The sequence below is a fragment of the Pungitius pungitius genome, chromosome 11 (assembly GCF_949316345.1).
Source record: "Pungitius pungitius chromosome 11, fPunPun2.1, whole genome shotgun sequence".
NCBI lineage: Eukaryota > Metazoa > Chordata > Actinopteri > Perciformes > Gasterosteidae > Pungitius > Pungitius pungitius.
In genome coordinates, this window is record NC_084910.1 from 14,998,265 (window position 1) to 15,015,143 (window position 16,879).

The 16,879-nt window shown below is 43.1% G+C and overlaps 1 protein-coding gene across 1 annotated transcript in view; it reads right to left on the reverse strand.

Annotated features, from left to right (window-relative positions):
• Positions 1–16,879, reverse strand: part of kcnn3 (potassium intermediate/small conductance calcium-activated channel, subfamily N, member 3) — a 34,137-nt gene that overhangs the window by 10,938 nt on the left and 6,320 nt on the right. The window contains exons 3-6 of the mRNA XM_037454306.2: positions 15,872–15,967; positions 5,665–5,961; positions 4,550–4,671; positions 2,747–2,888 (exon numbers count right to left, since the gene is read on the reverse strand). Of these exons, the coding sequence (XP_037310203.1) occupies positions 2,747–2,888; positions 4,550–4,671; positions 5,665–5,961; positions 15,872–15,967 (657 nt within the window). The remainder of the gene's footprint in view (positions 1–2,746; positions 2,889–4,549; positions 4,672–5,664; positions 5,962–15,871; positions 15,968–16,879) is intronic.

Consider the following 16,879-nt stretch of genomic DNA (forward strand, 5'->3'; position numbering starts at 1 on the left):
CATCGTGCACACTCTTAAAAGGACAGGTTTACCAAAAATAACTTGGCTGGGGTTCAGTAAAATGTAAAGCAGGAACACATTAGTGCCCACGACTATACACTCATCCACTCTATTTGTGTTTATTCAAAACCCATGAATAAAATATAAAGAGGGCCGATGGAAAACCCTGCGAGGGTTCATACATGCCCGTGCTTTAGGGAAAATAGGACCGTGACGAATTGATTGAGTGCAGTATGTACAAGTGCATACGTGCGCGCATCCAACTCTGTTTGTACGCGCGCACAAACCGCTGGGTGTTGATTGTCATCGGAGTTTGCTTGTGTATACGCCTGCATCCATTAGATTTCCGGGGGGCTCCCTTTGCAATCTCCACAGAGTGACACGGCTGATGATGGCTGTGGGGCTGCCGTGATTTGTTTCGTACGCCCGGGATTCCCTCGCTTTCCTCGCTTTCCTCCATTACAGCGCAGCAATCTACGTGGCTGTCAGAAAGGAGGAGGGGAATCTCCCATCTGTGATCTGTGGAACATCCACAGGCCACAGGTACAAACCGCCTCTTTTAAAGCTTCTTGGAAGTGGGAAGTTCCTCCAAAGAGGTCAGCGGGAATGCAGAGCAAAGTGGTGGGAGATATTAACCACAGAAAATGTGACATTTAAGTTGCTCAATCACAAGCACTTAGAGGCCGCAAAAGAGAGCAAAATACATTTGAAATGGCCGCTACTCTGCATCTCTTCAACCGGATGACCATTCCAAAGGTACAGTGTATCAAGGGGCTGCAGACAAGCCCCAACACACAAACATACAATATCACTTTAAATGTGGGGGGGTTAAAGTATAGTAGTAGACAAAAAAGCACAACACACGGCATTTGTGATTTATAGACCACGCACCTGCTGCATATGAGAACATCAATATGTTGTGGCAGTCTACCGCCATCCACCCACATACAACTAAACACGAGCACACACTTACACAATAACTCCTTGCCAACCTCCCCCCACCGGTAGCCTCAGGGCAGTCATATGACAACAGTATTGGCCTTCATGTGTTGTCATAGTAACTACGTGGAGAATTATCCCCTGTAGAAGCTCATTACAACAATTCCCAAGCAAACTCCTAAAGTGTTCTCCATCTTCACTTCCCTTCTCTCCCCAACTCTGCTTTCCCACGACCTTCTGCCCCTGGACTCGCTCGCACTTCTATACCAGCACCCTCGTTCCCGCTCTGGTGACCAACGCAAACCTACCGGCTTTTGAAGAGAGCAGTGAAGAGTGTGTTTGTGTGACAGGAGAGGAGAGCGTGTGGGAGTCACACAGAGTATGTGTAAAGCTCTGTGTCAGTGTGTGGAGGATGCAGTCAATGCTAGTGGGCACCAACGTTGTCTATGGGACTCTTTGATCCAGGTAGTGCACGCACACATACACACACACACACCACAAAGGAAATCATTTCCAAAGCAACCCTAGAAATCACATTAGGTGAAGTAACTTGTTGTGACGGACTTGATTTTGAGAGTCATGTGGGGGTTTTTCTGATTTGTTTCTCTTGGTTTTTCTTAAACAATCCTTCAGTAGTCATTAAAATCCTTTAAGGCACTTCTACATTTGCCATAACCATCTTCAGTGCTTGACTTCAGTCCCACTTTAATGTAACAGGACTGAGCAGGGAAGCTGCTTATTGTCTTATTTTGAGTATTATAAACAAAATAAATAGCTCTACTTTCTTTTATAATCACTGAGACATTTTTGCATCTTAACATATAACTTGACCTGTTTGGTGGTGGGATCTTAAAGTGAATTACTACATTATACCCAACAGCCAAGTATCCATTGTAAAGGGTTTTCCATCTATTTAGCTGCACACAGTCCCTGTGATGAAATACTACCAGGGAACATGTTAGCATCATATTTTGAGCTCTTTTCTTTTGACTATAAAGAATCCATAAAAGTCATCAGTGCAATCGGCACATAATTTACATTTTAATTGACTTGACATTTAGCTTTAAAACTACTGCAAAATATTGCATTTTCCTTGCAATAAAAATGACGACCATTTCCTCCAATTATTCAAAACAGCATATGCTGTAAGTAAGGACATAGAAAGGTACGTTATAAAGATTATTCCAATGTTGTTTAAATTAGTTGACTAATTGTATATATTCACTACAAACTTGTAGTTATATCAATAGTAATCTATAAATGGAGGAGAAAACACCATTGGGACAAAACAGAAACAGACAGAAGTAAAGGAATAGTTTGAGGAGGAATAACACCTGTGAAGGGATGCAAATAGAGGATGCGTAAACACTGACACTAACAGATGGACGGTAGAAAGATTAAACTCATGGCCTCAGGGAAGGAGAGAGGGACAAAGAGGAAAAAAGTGCCCTAAGAGAAAAAATGAGAGCCAGAGAAGGAAAGAGAGAGAGAGAGAGAGTGGGTGGACATGGCACACTGAAAGGTGGGACCTTCATTATGCAACGAGGACAGACAGGGGAATAATATGCACACACACACATACACACACACACAACCCTGTCACATGCTCTTGTTTGCACGCCTACACGCCCAAAACACACAGAAGCACAGATGCAGTTCTAATTCAGTGAGGATTGCCCAAATTATACAAATGGCCAATTTTCTCTCACGAATGACAGCATGCTCTCTAATCTGCTGACATTTGAACATGGAAACGTCAGCGCCAAGAAGAAGGACAACGAGAGAGAGAGAGAGAACATGTACTGACCATGATTCCAGTGAGCAGGCAGACTCCTTTGCCACAGTAGGTGTGAGGAACCATGTCCCCGTAGCCGATGGACAAGAAAGTGATGGAGATGAGCCACATGGCTCCCAGGAAGTTACTGGTCACATCCTGGGCATCGTGATACCTAAAGTATACAATGTCAGTGTTCGGCGGATAAAGTCAGTCAATAGTAAAATATATAAAGAAATATACAAACAACAACATCACAGGCCCTGTCTGCAAATGTGGGCGTCAAACTTCAAACATGTGACCTCTTTTTGTTGTTGTTATCTGAAACAGAACACAACACAAACAGCAGCTTTTGCCACTGTCATTCCTGCTCCCTGTGCAGAACACTGTTGCCATAGCAACCAAATGTGATGCAGATCCAAAACAAAGTTGTTTTCACCTAAACTAAAAAAAGTTTAGCCTTGGATATGACTGCAATATGGACACAAAGCACATTTTAAAATAAATAAATTCACAAATTTGCACCATCTTTGAGGCAGTTTAATTGGTTTTTCTGCTGCAGCTGGACAATCTAATTAGCTAATTAACCAACTGACATTTTCCCTATTTCCTTGATTATCAACAAAAGCAATCTGATTCCCAAGTGGGCTGGTCAAGTTTTGCTTTACACTTAATGTTAAATCAAGAAAATTAGAATGAATTACTAAAATATGATTTTACATCTTTAATATAGGCTCACAAATTGATAACATGTTCCTTAATAAAAGTGAGCTATTTCATGTTTGAGCAAAAGACTTTCAGGACTTGGACCCAAGGATATGCTCAGCATTAATAACCAGTGAATAAACAATAAATAATTACAGTTAGTGTTTTTATTTGATATTTACATGCATGTCCACAAATGTTATTCCATCTGTGACATTACATATAAATGTAACCAAAGAAACAAAAAATGATGAATTATATGTACACAGCAATTCCATATACAAAATATAATATATTTGTTAATTATATTTATTCAGGAAATTTATTCATCATTTATTTAATAATCTATAATTACTTTCTCGGTCTCTAGAAAAAAAAAAAACGTAATGGCTTTCTTTCTTTGACTTGGATAAAAATATTGATTCCACTTTTGTATCTAATGATTAAATAAAGTCACAAGCTGTTTAGCTTAGCCAGTAGCCTTAAGAATGCTAACAACTAGCATGTCAAAAGGTAACACACTTTAGTCTTTATGTGAAGCTATGTGGCTACTGGCTGAAGATTTAGATTAACCCGTCAGGAACAATGTTTAATTACCCCCAAAAGGTTGGTTAAACTACTACATCTAAGGTCTGGCCTGTGACCAGTTACCTCATGAACATTTTAACATGCTAAATAGTTAGGATCTGTCATGTGTGTTTGTCATATATATTCATTCAGAAGTTAGCTAGCCCTTGTTGGCAAATCATCAAATAGAAATATCATTATATCTGTATACAAATAAGTTAGTCTTGCATTCATACAAGTGCCACACGTGGGGCTAAAATAGTGTCTTTGAGGACACAAAAGACAAAATGGACATAGAAAGTAAACTCTCCTTCGCCTGGATCAAATTAAGTGTACAACTGGTGGAAAAGCCTCCTAAACTGAAGTCTAAAGGTGGTCCATGTTACACGCACATCCCAGATTATAATTCCTGCCAATTAAATTGAATTGTTCGGTTGAATTCCTCGTCGGATCACAGCCCCGTCGGTCTGTCCCTCTGTCCCTCTGTCCCACGCGCCCTCTGTCCCTCTGTCCCTCGCGAGGATTAAACACAACGAATCCAATCCGATGAGCTTAGCAACTGACCTCTCGCACACTCGCACGGTCCAGGCAGCGATGATCCACAGGGAGATGCTGAAGACCAGCAGCACCGTCCCGGGGCAGATAGTCATGAGGGTTTTCATCACAAACCGCGTGTTAAAATGCACCTGCAACACACGCGCACAAGGACACACACTCAGTAGAGCAGAGCTGAAAAACGTCAATGTAATACACATTGTTTCTCGGGTTAGTTTCAAGTAGCTCCCCACCCACACTGCATTTTACTAATCAGTTTTTGGAGTAACTTCTGATAGCCGGAGCTCTCCGAGAATCTCCCCTGTAATTGGAGTCAAGATCGGGGCTCGCCCTTCGACTCGGGTCAGGCTATATAGCGTCTGTGAGTAATTGGCCTATTTCAGTGTAGTTTTCATCTGTGGCACATTTGTCGTCAACTTGTGGCAGGTGGATGGTCTCAGAGCCACGGTTGAGCCCCGCGAGGGTAAAGCAGCTGATGAATTAGTTGCCACGCTAGAGGTGCACTTCAGTGACCCGAGGGTCAGGATGGTGCCCTCATCGATACTAAATGACCCATCTACAATCTGCTCCGTCTCTCGCCGCCGTCCTCCTCTGTCCTGCACGTTGCATACCTCCGCCCCACGCTAAATCTCTTCTTCCTGATGTGACAATAACGTGTTTGTCGTTTCAAGTCATTACAAACCTGGCAACAGTAACTTATTGCGCATTTTTCCCCACTCTCGTTGCAATCTCATTCCGACTCCTTTTCACGCTCCATTTGAACCGTACGCAATATCTTGTTCTCATTTCACGCTCCCATCTCGCATTGTATTAGAAAAAGAGCCACCACAGATTACGTCTAAGTCTCCATCCGCAGTCATGGCGATGGAGAGGAAGGGCTTTTGAACAGGTTGATGAAAACACACCGGGTGACTAGAAGGACAGAGCAGAAGGACTCCCCTGATTGGTGGAGAGAGATAGAGGCCAAGGGGAAGGGAACAGATTTAATTTAGAGGTGAGAGCTCTTGACCTTAATAACGCCACAACCCGCCTGCACCTCTCCCCCAGAAGCTCTGCCAACCACGCGCTTTTGAGAATGCGCTGCGGGGCCGGCGCGCTTTCTGCAAGCACAGAACCCCACTGACCTTATTTAGGGCCCCTATACTCCGGGAGGAGGCGTCTGTGAAGAGTTTGCTGTGCAGGAGCATGACTCTGGCGATGAGGTAGAGGCGCAGGAACATGGGCACGCTCAGCACCATGTCCAGGTCAGCCTCGGCCTGCGACGGCGCGTACGAGAAGGCCAGCCGCGCCCGCCACTGGAACTTAAAGTCGCCCGGCACTGGATGCACCGCCGACACCAGCAGCTCCAGGGAGATGAGCAGCACCCTCTCCATGGTCATGGCGATGCGCCAGTCGTCGGCCCCGTTGTCGATGACAAACAGCTGTGGGGGGGGGAGACGAGGGGAGTTAGAGGAGGAGGCAACGCTTGTTTTAACGTGCCGCCGCGTCCGCTTTTTCGGCAGCATCAGCTGCCGGCAGAGTCCACTCGTCATCTTTTGATTGAGAGGAACAAGCAGCAATTTAGAGTAAACGTGTCTTTCCTGAGATGTAAAACACCATCCGTCCAATCAGTAATCTATTCAGTTCCTTACAGTGAGTGGGCTCGTTTTCATGTCACCATGAAACTCGGAAAAATTAAACCAAATTCATTAGGAAGCTGCAAAACCGGTTCATAATAATAACACAATCAAAATATTAATAAAAAACAAAGACAAGTCTACAATTTTTCTTCCAGTATCATGAGCTGATGAGCTGAGCTAACATTGTTACGATGATTGCAGTTTTTGGTGTTGATGTTTTTTTAAATTGCTGTGGTTACTCTATTGTATGGTTACCAAAGCTGGTGTTATAGAGGACAGATAAGTGCAAGGTTTACATTACAGGGGCGATGCTCCTTACAGGGTGGTGGGGAGGCCGGAGTGGGAGTGGAAAGAGACGGATGAAGAGCAACAGAAATGAAATGATGTCAGTACATTTCAGGAAGTGCCCATACTTCTGCCAGGGCAGTAGAATGATGGACGATTTCAACCTGTTTTTTCAAACATAACATTTTTTAAAGGGTTTTCCAGGAATATGTATCTTTAGACAGTCCATACGACCCTTGACTGTTTGCATTGGAAATCTGCTACCTTCTCTATTTGGCAGGGAAATTGCTAAAACCTATTAAAATGTTATGATCTCAATAAAGCATAAAACGAGTCTTTACAGGGGGTCTTGCCGTAGACGTAGAAGTGTAAAAAGGAGAGGGAGAAGCAAAAGAAAGGTCGGACCGCGGTGAGAGCGATGAGCAACTCCCCTGCTGGGCATCAGCAGAGTTTTCCAGAAGCGGCTGCTTCAAGAAACACCTGAAGCCAACAACTGCTCTTCTACCACATGATTCATGTCGAGGGCTTTAGGCCCACACAAACATTTATTTTGGAAAACAAAAGCCTACGATCACAGGTCAAACGTTGGAACAAGCGGGCATGGAGGACAACGAGTCACTGTCAGAGGGGAGGCCGACCGAAGCTCTGCCACATCCTAAGCCCCCCGTCGGATACACACACACACACACACACACACACACACACACACACACACATACACCATCGGTTTCATCTTAATCCAGCTCAGCAGCGAGTGTTTCCCTTATTCTATCAACATGTTGGCACAAGCATTTTAAGCCTTTGCCCGAGACATTGCGTGAGCCGTCATTTGAACCGAGGGTCAAACGCCGCCTGTATTCTTGTGTGTGTGTGTGTGTGTGTTTGTGTGCATTTGTGTATGCCTGAGTGACTTTGAGAAAGAGTGTGCAGCCCCAGACTTGTCATGGTGACTGTTGCCAAGGCGACAACATCAAAGATGAGCCAAGCTTAATTAGGATCCCCATCGAGAGAGAGAGAGAGAGAGGGTGGGAGCAAGAGGGAGTCAAAAAGAGAGAAACGTAGTGAGAGACGAGGTAAGAAGAAAGAAAAGGGAGATCTGTGGAGTGATAGAGAAGAAATGGTGCGACCGTGACTGAAGAAGAACAGCGAGGAAAGCACAGACTTGCAAAGGTTTACGTGTGAGTGTGTCTGGGTAGTTTCATTTTGGTGACAATAAACTAGTGGCACAGTTGGACTGCAGGGACTATTTGGGGTCAAAATGCTGGTTAACATGACGATAGGCCACTGACTTTAAATGTCTTTTGGGGGACGACATTAGCTTTCGGATGGTAGTTATGGTGGAAACTCTCCGGGAAATCAACGCAAGTCAACGCTGTTTCGACTTAGGTGACACAACTAGAATGTGTGTGCTTGTTTGAGCCTGAGAGAAGGACACCACACTTCATGTATATTCATTTACACTTCAGAACATTGCTTTTCGTTTGCAAACGAGTCATTATTCATGCGGCCCTGCCTCCTTTTTTTTTAACCCTGTCTACCTCCCTATTTCTCCTCCTCTCTCTGAATGACATTTCTCCAAATCAAAACAGAGGTGATCCAGTTTCTTTCCACTGAGGGAAATGAACGACTCTCCCTTCCTCCGCCCCCCCCTCCCTCCCTCCCTGTCCTGTCCTCCCTCGCGCTGCTGCTGCTGTTGGTTTTTTCCTGGCTAAATCGCCACGAGGAAGGGATAAATAATTAAATTCCATTAGGAAAGTCATCTGTCAACGGGAGTGAGTGAGTGCCACCGGCCCTACATGACTAGGACAGAGGGAGGGAATGAGGGTGGAGGGGACGACTATATGTATATGTACGTATCTATGTACCCATGTGTGTGTATGAGCTCAAGTCCAAACGCAACCTGTCAACTTCTTCATAAGAGAAAAGGGAAGGTCAGGATACAGCAACAAACTGAACAAACTGGGACATAAATAACAGATAAAGATCATGGAAGATCTTCTGTTATTTTCTTAGTTTGAACAAAATGTAGCATTTCAGGGCAGTGGCAGCCGAGGAAAGCGAACAGAAAGCGGACAGAAAGGAAGGATGGACAGTTTAATGTGTGAGGTCTAAGAGAAGACTCTCCACCTCGAGTGTCCCCTACTTCTATATCTGCAACCCCCCCCCCCCCCACCTACACCCTCCCTCCCTCCCATCCATCCACCCGAGCCTCGACCCCCTTCCAGCGCCCGCGGCCATCATACCCCAGTAATCATGTTAAGTCCCTGATTGCAGATGCCTCGCATCACGGAACCAGACACAGTGCTGGCCATTTGTCATTGGGGGTGGGTGGTGGGGTGGGGTGGGGTGGGGGGACTAAACCTAAATCTGGGGGTGGAGACGGCTCACTGACGACGAAGGAGGGAACACTGCATGCATGCCTACTTTAACGCACAAAAGCCACGCCTCCGGGAAACGACTGGGTCGCACAGCAGGGGAAATTCCTGGAGCGGTGGGAAAATAACTGTGACGAGGCAGATACACACAAGCACAGCTTTCACATGCCCAGATAGACGCGAATATACAGAGAAGGGGAACGCGCTTTCCAAAGCGGCTCCGAGGGAACCCCCTCGGGACCGTTTCTACACAGACAACCAGAGAAAAAAGGATGGAGTAAAGGAAGCGTTGGAAAGCGTGAGAGATAAGGAAAGCTTTTGCAACTACAGAGTCTAAAAATAGCGGCGTCCTGAGACCAGGGATCTCCTTCGCTCTGCGCAACTACCAAAACAAACTAAAGATGTTGCTAAGAATGTCCGGGGGCTAGTAAGACACACATTTAATCTAATAATATTTTTCTTGGGAGCTGCTTCTTTAATGTCTACAGTCCGAGGAGGATGCTTTGGTTTCTACCTCGCTCTCATTTTCTATTCCGTTACAGTTCACAGGGCGGACGTGTACTTCATGCAGCCTGCAGAACACGACATCATGAAACGTCTGTCCCAGTATTAGACTTCTCGGGTCACTTTAAAGGAGACGATTCTTTCTTTTTTGTAAAAAAATGGGGCTCCCTTTAATACAATCTGCCTGCCTCGAGTGCCAAGTTTGTGTCTTCTGATAAATGAACTGCTTCTAAAATCCTCTGAAAGTAACTGGATAACCAAGTTCACTAATGCTTAGAGTGCACTAATGGACTGGAGAAAAGCCCCTTTCTCACACCCTCTCTGAGAGTTTCTATTCGATTACATTCAGCATCAATTCAATTTTTGCATTTTTAGTCGGAAATTTCTTTCAAGTTTATGAGCTAAAATGAATCCTTTCATTCAGTTGCTTGTTGTTGGAAATGTGAAAAACGTGTGTCTGTGTGTGTGTGTGTGTGTGTGAGGCAGAGATTATAGAGATACACAACAGACAAAAACGTCCAACACATAAATGCGCGTACGTGGATGAGTTTAGTTGCAGTTTAGTTTGGATTTGGCCACATTCTTAATGTATCTTTGTGATGGTCCAAAGGGCCGATTGGAAGCCAAGGTTCGTCATCACAGCCGTCTTTAGAGTGTTGACTCAATGTTGACTCAAAGTAATGGTGTCGGGTGGCACAGATCGGACAGTCAATCACAGCGCTCTCAAAATGCCTCCTGAGTGATAACAATCTCTGGTCAAACACTAATAATGTCTGTACCATAATTGTTTCACTTTTTCGTCTCTTGTCTCAACACAGTAACAAACCATTATAAAAAAAAGAATAGGTTTAACCTCAAAAGGTAAAAATAAGCTGATAAAACAATGATAGAATTAAGTGAATTGATTTATGTTCATGGTGCAGAGTTAAGGAAGTCCAAAGGTTAAACTAATTTTGTATCAATTTCGATCTAATTCATGTGCTTATTTTAATGGGAAGACTAATGTCCACTGAGCCAGGCTACAAGTCTCCTCCTTAAAATGTTGTAAAATGTTTAAAGAAAATTCTCAAGTAGATTTTACGGTGGTACAAAGTCACTTATCACAGTCGTTGGTGAGATGGTGTCGTTACCATGGTAACACTGTTGAAGTGAACACATTCTTGACTGTAACAACAATAGCTGTCACCATCAGTGTTTCTATGATATGGTTATTCAAATTGTATGTAATCACGGTAATTAATGTATGAGAAAATCTTATCTGTTTAAAGTTTCTCTGTCTCAAAACGTTTGCGAAAATATTTTGCGTCATGCTAATAGCTGCTAATGTGGCCTTGAGCCTGAAGCTGGTCAGGAAGGTCTGATATCTCAAGGCTCCACAGCCCCGGATCTTTTTTTTGTATTTCAAACTTGTCTTCAGACCCAAACAACATCAACATCACACTTCTGGAGCCACAAAACGTTTTATCCCCGTTAAACTAAAATCATTGTACTCCAGAACACTTGTCAACATGTGTTGAGGTGAGTTCCGGAAGATGAGTTCATTTAAAACTGTAACATTCATTGATCTCTGAAGAAATCCAAATGTAACCACTCATAACAAAAAATATCACGCAGCTTGATGCAACGCGCATCCGAACCTGTGGTGGAACAAACCGTTCTGTCAGGAGCTGAAATGATTCATCCTCGATTGCTTTTCAATGAAATGTCAGAACTATTTCACCGAGCCACAGCCGACAGGGTCGGACGGCCACTGGCGCTCCAATCTTTAGCTTTTATGCAAATTGCACAGCAGAGCTGAAAATACCCCCCGAAACACCAATAACCAACTGAACAACCACTTCTGCTTGATGCTCCCAAAGAGGCAAAGGAAGACAAAGTGCATTCCAATTGATTCTTCATGTAAGCTTTGCTTTTTGTATTTTTGTAATAATGGAATTTATTATGATCAATGTTTGATGAAGGATTTTAACAGCTACGGGCTGATGATCAAATTGTTGATAAAATAGTTGAAAGAATATATTTGAAGTATCAATATGGAGAATCACTATTATGATGCACTTAAACATCTATAATTACCGTATTTTCGCGACTATAAGGCGCACTTAAAATCCTTTTTTTTCTAAAAAAACGGTGCGTGCGCCTTGTAATCCGGAGCGCCGTATATATGGCTCAATTGGTTGATCCATACTGGTTAACGAGGATCCATTGGAGGGAAAGTCTGGTGCCAGCAGCCGCGGTAATTCCAGCTCCAACAGCGTATTGTAACGGACTGTGTTTTCATGTTCTGGAGCGGCGTTGCACTTTACAGAGTTTTGGGATGTTCAGTGAAGGGCGCACAATGTGACGTCACTCATCTTAGTGCCACCTATGGGGACGCGGGAATTGTTGTTGTTGTTGGAGAGCGATGGTGTGTTTTTGTTCGGCGTAGGCTACGGCCGACAGGAGCCTGTTTCTCCACAATAAAACCAGAAGATAAGCACATTGTCCAGAGATTCATTAGCGAGAGTCGCTACAGTACATTAAAGCTCGTAGTTGGATGTCGGGATCGAGCTGACGGTCCGCCGCGAGGCGCCACCGTCTGTTCCAGCGCTGCCTCTCGGTGCAAGATGCACCAAAGCATTTGCCAAGAATGTTTTCATTAATCAAGAACAAAAGAGATATTGTTAATATCCACATTAACGTTTGAACAACGTTACCATGGGAGTGAAGAGTTTTCAGAACGCTTAATAACGTTTGATTTAGCACAGCCCGATCTAGTGGATGCATAACGCAGCCCCAGTCAAACGTTTTACTGCAGTTACTTCTATGCGCCTTGTGATCCGGTGCGCTCTATATATGAAAATAGTTCTAAAATTGGCGATTTATTGAAGGTGCGCCTTGTAATTCAGTGCGCCGTATAGTCGCGAAAATACGGTATTCATGTCATAATTGTGTAGAATAGAATTGTAAATACACGTTAATAGATAGAACCATCGGTTGCATAACACTGCTACAATCTGATTAATTGGTAAAAAAAATGATGTTTTTTCAGGGATAATGTATTTGTTACTTCTGCCTTATGTAAAAGTTTAAGCAGGATTCTTGAGATTCTTTTGATCAAAGATGTAAGAACACCAGAGAGAAAATCTGTTAAAAGAGCTATGACAAGCCAACCCACAACGAAATTTGAAAACATTTCAGCGGAAAATATCTTTGGATCTAAGAATTGGCAATGTGCTGATTTGTGCTTGATTTAATCTGATCATACTGATTTTTTATGTTTCAAATTTTGATTATGTTTACAAAATTTTGCTTTACATTTAGGTCGGTTAGAGCATTTTGTTTATGCATTATAATAATGTTCTTGGCTCTAACAAGATAATTCCTGTGAACAATTTACAAAAACTCGGAATATTGTCTTTGATGGCATTGAATAGTAGTGTTATTTGTAATTATTAACAATGAATCGCACACTTGGTTTCAGTTCTCAAAGAAGAAGATACAGGAGGGATAGGAGAGAAACAACCAAAAGTGTAGGGCAAATGAGAAAGATGCAAGAGATCGAAGAGAGAGAAAACATGAAAAAAGAAAAGAAAAGCAGGTTAAAGTACAACAGGAGAAGGGTACAGGTGAGAAGCTGAATGGAGGCAGGAGAGGAGTCAGCAAGAAGGGGTGTAAGACCTAACAACAAGATTGAATTGAGGCCCCATGGAGGACAAAGGAGACAGATCTAATAGTATAGGGATGAAGAAGCAGCAGATGAAAGAAAGAGAAAAGAGAAGCACCCTGATGGTGGTAAATAGAAAGTAATATAAGATAAAAGACATGAGAAGGGAGAGAAAAACAGATCAGTGTGAGGGAGAGAAAGCTGGTAGAAATGCCAGAAAAACCTGATAACATCAATCAGGTCTCTTGTGTCTTCTGTGAAAATGTAGCCCGTATGCGCGAGTGTGTGTTGCATGTGTCTGCGTCTGTGCATGTGTTCTTGTATGCATTATATATCCCGTTACATGCTGGGGGAAAAAAATGCTCCAGCAGAGTGTGTCATAATCTGAGAATGAGATCTTCATTGAACAATGCCTTTCATTTCGCACAGCATTACTTCTCCGGGGCGTGTGATGTTTGAAGCATTCAACAATAAAAAGCAAAGACAATCTGCCACTTCTTATGCTGCTCATGGACATGGCCTAAAAAACCAGGCTTAGCACCAGCAGGCAGGTACTGAATAACAAAAGGAACATGCATCTAATGAAACACGTGTATGGTGTTATAGTTGTGGACTACATACATGAAAAGGATGCTGCACACTATTAATGACTAGCTGCTTAGCAGTGCTTCCAACGCAGAAGCTACAAGCGACATGCCAACATACGTATACGTAGAAAGAATGTAGGGCTTAGAAGGAGATACATAGTGGCCAAAAAGTGGAATTACAATTTTTTTTGTCTCTCCGTAACCGCTGGATTTGTTAAAAAGCAACTATTTGCCAACATATTTACAACATCAAGTTTTTTCTGCTGCCACTAAACAGGCCCCAAAAAAGGGTAACTGCAGGTTTAGGAGCATTCAGTTTAAAGGATGAATCCAGTTTATTATAGCTCAGTTGTTTTATTCCATTCCCATTGGTGATCATATCAAGATATTATATATATATATATATATATATAGACACATATTTTTTAAAAACAACTAAAATATCTCAACCTTCCTAATCCAACTTTCAAACAAACCTTGGTTGTGTGCACAAAGGTTCCCCCATAGTGCAACAGGGAATTATTACCAGCATTTCAGGTGTGCTCCACTTTGGTGTTTTGTGGTTGAAACCTGGTTATCTGATTATAACGTCAGTGTGTCCCCAGATTTCAGCAATTTTAGTGATTACAGTGTTAGCACAACCAATATAATTTGAATGCTTTTCAAACAAACAGAAAAACACGTATTATCGTGAATGTCATTACTCAGCGGCTGCCCATTTCAGAGTAATTGCCGGTCTATCAGCCCCTGTGTATGTCAGTGAATAAGCAACGGCCATCTGCTTATTGATCCACAGACGGAGCACCTGACCCTCAGAGCAGGATGCACCAGAAGCTCTATGCCAACTGGAACTGTGATAGCTATTCCAGCAACATCTAATCTGTGATGTGATAAAAACAAAGATGTAACGGCATTAAACTAACATGTGGTGCGATGGATGAGTGTTGCACTGTGCCTTAGCTGGTGGTGCGATGGATGAGTGTTGCACTGTGCCTTAGCTGGTGGGACTAATAGCTGGCGTGGGGAGTCTCATTGGGTTCGACTCCCGCAAGCCTCCCATAAATACGTCAAAATGCACCGATTGCAAATGGTGTCAGATGAAAACTCCGGCTAAATGACTATGGGACCATTATATTAGTGAAATGACAAACAGAAAAACAGACATCAAGAAGCACGAAAGCATTTCTGATTGATGGTTTCAGCCGTACGAGACGTAGCTGCTGTGTGTGTTTGTGTTTTTATGTTTGTGTTTGTGTCGATTCTTCTGCTGAATGACAGGGTTTTTTTTACAGTGCGTGTGTGTATTTAACATTCAGTGGTGCGTATCTACTCGATGCAAAGCCATGCAGACGGTGTTATCAATCCCACTAAGACCCTCATTAAAAGGCATTAATTGGCTGGGACCAACACACAACTGGGTCACTTGCTCCATCTCAGGAGCCTGAGGGACAGCAACATAATGTACACTGTGGACAGATATCAGATGTGCCTGAGCTTAAATATTTAAGGAACTCTCTGTAACAAAAAGCTCAATTTTGTGATAAGATTGATACCCGTCTCGATTGATACCCGTCTCATATCACCTCTCTACTAAATATGAAGTTTGTATGCCGTTTGTTAGCTTAGCTTAGCATACGACGCTTCGCCTGGGCTCTCTCCAAAGGTAATGTACGGTGCTTCTCAATACCACCAGCAAATGTAGTCTCTAAGAAAAAAAACTGTTGTACCAATATAAAGTTTAAAAGCAATATGTCAAAAATATGTCTGACTGCCTCCAACCACATTTTGTAGTAAGCAAGCCAGCACGATCTACTGACTTTTCTGATCCACACGATATAACAAGTGATGAAAGGCTGAGTATCTGCAGGGTTACAGGCTACACAACACTTCCCCTTCCCTGTAAGACACACCCTGTGAGACAACTTATTATGATCGCTGCATCGTGCAGTTGGTGTCCCGTTTCGCTTTGCACCTGCAGAATGTCCCCCTGGATATACGAGCAACACTAAATTAAATGTCATGAACGCTCCCTCAATTATATGCACACAGCAATAACTGATTTCCTTCTGGCTGCCACAACTTCCTGTGGTCTTGAAATAGTCATAAATACTTGTAAATCGAAAGATTAAACTAGCTTTTTAGCTTACCTTGACTTCGAAATAAGAAAAAAATATATCAATTGTGTAATTATTGAGCTTCAGACATGAGTTTAGTATTCATTCTCAAAATCTCAGTAAACCAATGCAGGGATTTTGTGTCAGCATATACAGGCCGACGAGTGTGTCTGCGCGTGGATGTATGTGCGCGTGTTTTACCTGCACTTCCCGAGCGTGGTAGGCTATGATGAGGCCCAGCAGAATGACAGTGGAGAGGCTGATCAGACACTTCAGGGCCAGAGAATACATGGAGCTCTGCAGAGAGGGAATTGACACACAGATTCTTACAACCATGCAGCACAAACCAAAAGGAAGACGTTATTAAAATGACAAAAAAACAAAACATTTATGAAATATATCCCACAGAGTGTCTGTCTCGAGTCAGTTTCCACTTGGAGAAACACCCAAACGTCCCACTATGTCCCGTCACTCATCTGCTAAAAGGGTGCACTCCGTCCGCACTGCCTCAGCATGGACACTAAGTACTAACATTTACAAAGCAGACTTAAAAACGCCGAGCAGGAGTAGCAGGGAAGTATTCCAGCCTTCAGTAGCACTACAGAAGAGTTTCAAATCGCTAGCTTGTCTGGTTTCATAGAGCTTATAATCGATGCACTGGGGAACTCCCGATCAATAAAACTCATAGCACTTCAGTGGCTTCTTTAACCCCCTCAACGCCTACATCCAGCGCACACATCCAGGGCTTCAAGCATCAGTACGTTGATACAAGGGGATTGCAAAAGAAAGATTGTTTGACAGCTGTTCTCTGGTGAGAACGCCGTCTGTCGACCGAATGGGTCACGTGAGTTACTTGGACGTGATGTTAAAGGCTGTGATGATAAGAAAGCAAGCATGTCACCATTTTAAAAAAAAAGCTTATTTTGCTGGTACGTTGCCATGGAGTACATTCAATTATGCCTTCTGATACACTTTGGTAAACCAACAGAAATGAGGTAATGCTATACCTCTTCAGCTTCTGCAGTTCTTATCTTTCCCTCATCCACAATCATCATGCATCAGGACGCCTTGTTAACCGAACCTAACCATGCTGGTGGCCTCGCTCTGGTTCACTTTTCAGCTGGTGGAATTTTCATATCGACATTTGAAAATCGGAAATACGACCAATTATTTGCCGGGATTTTAACGGGATTTCCCTTCCCGTTAAAA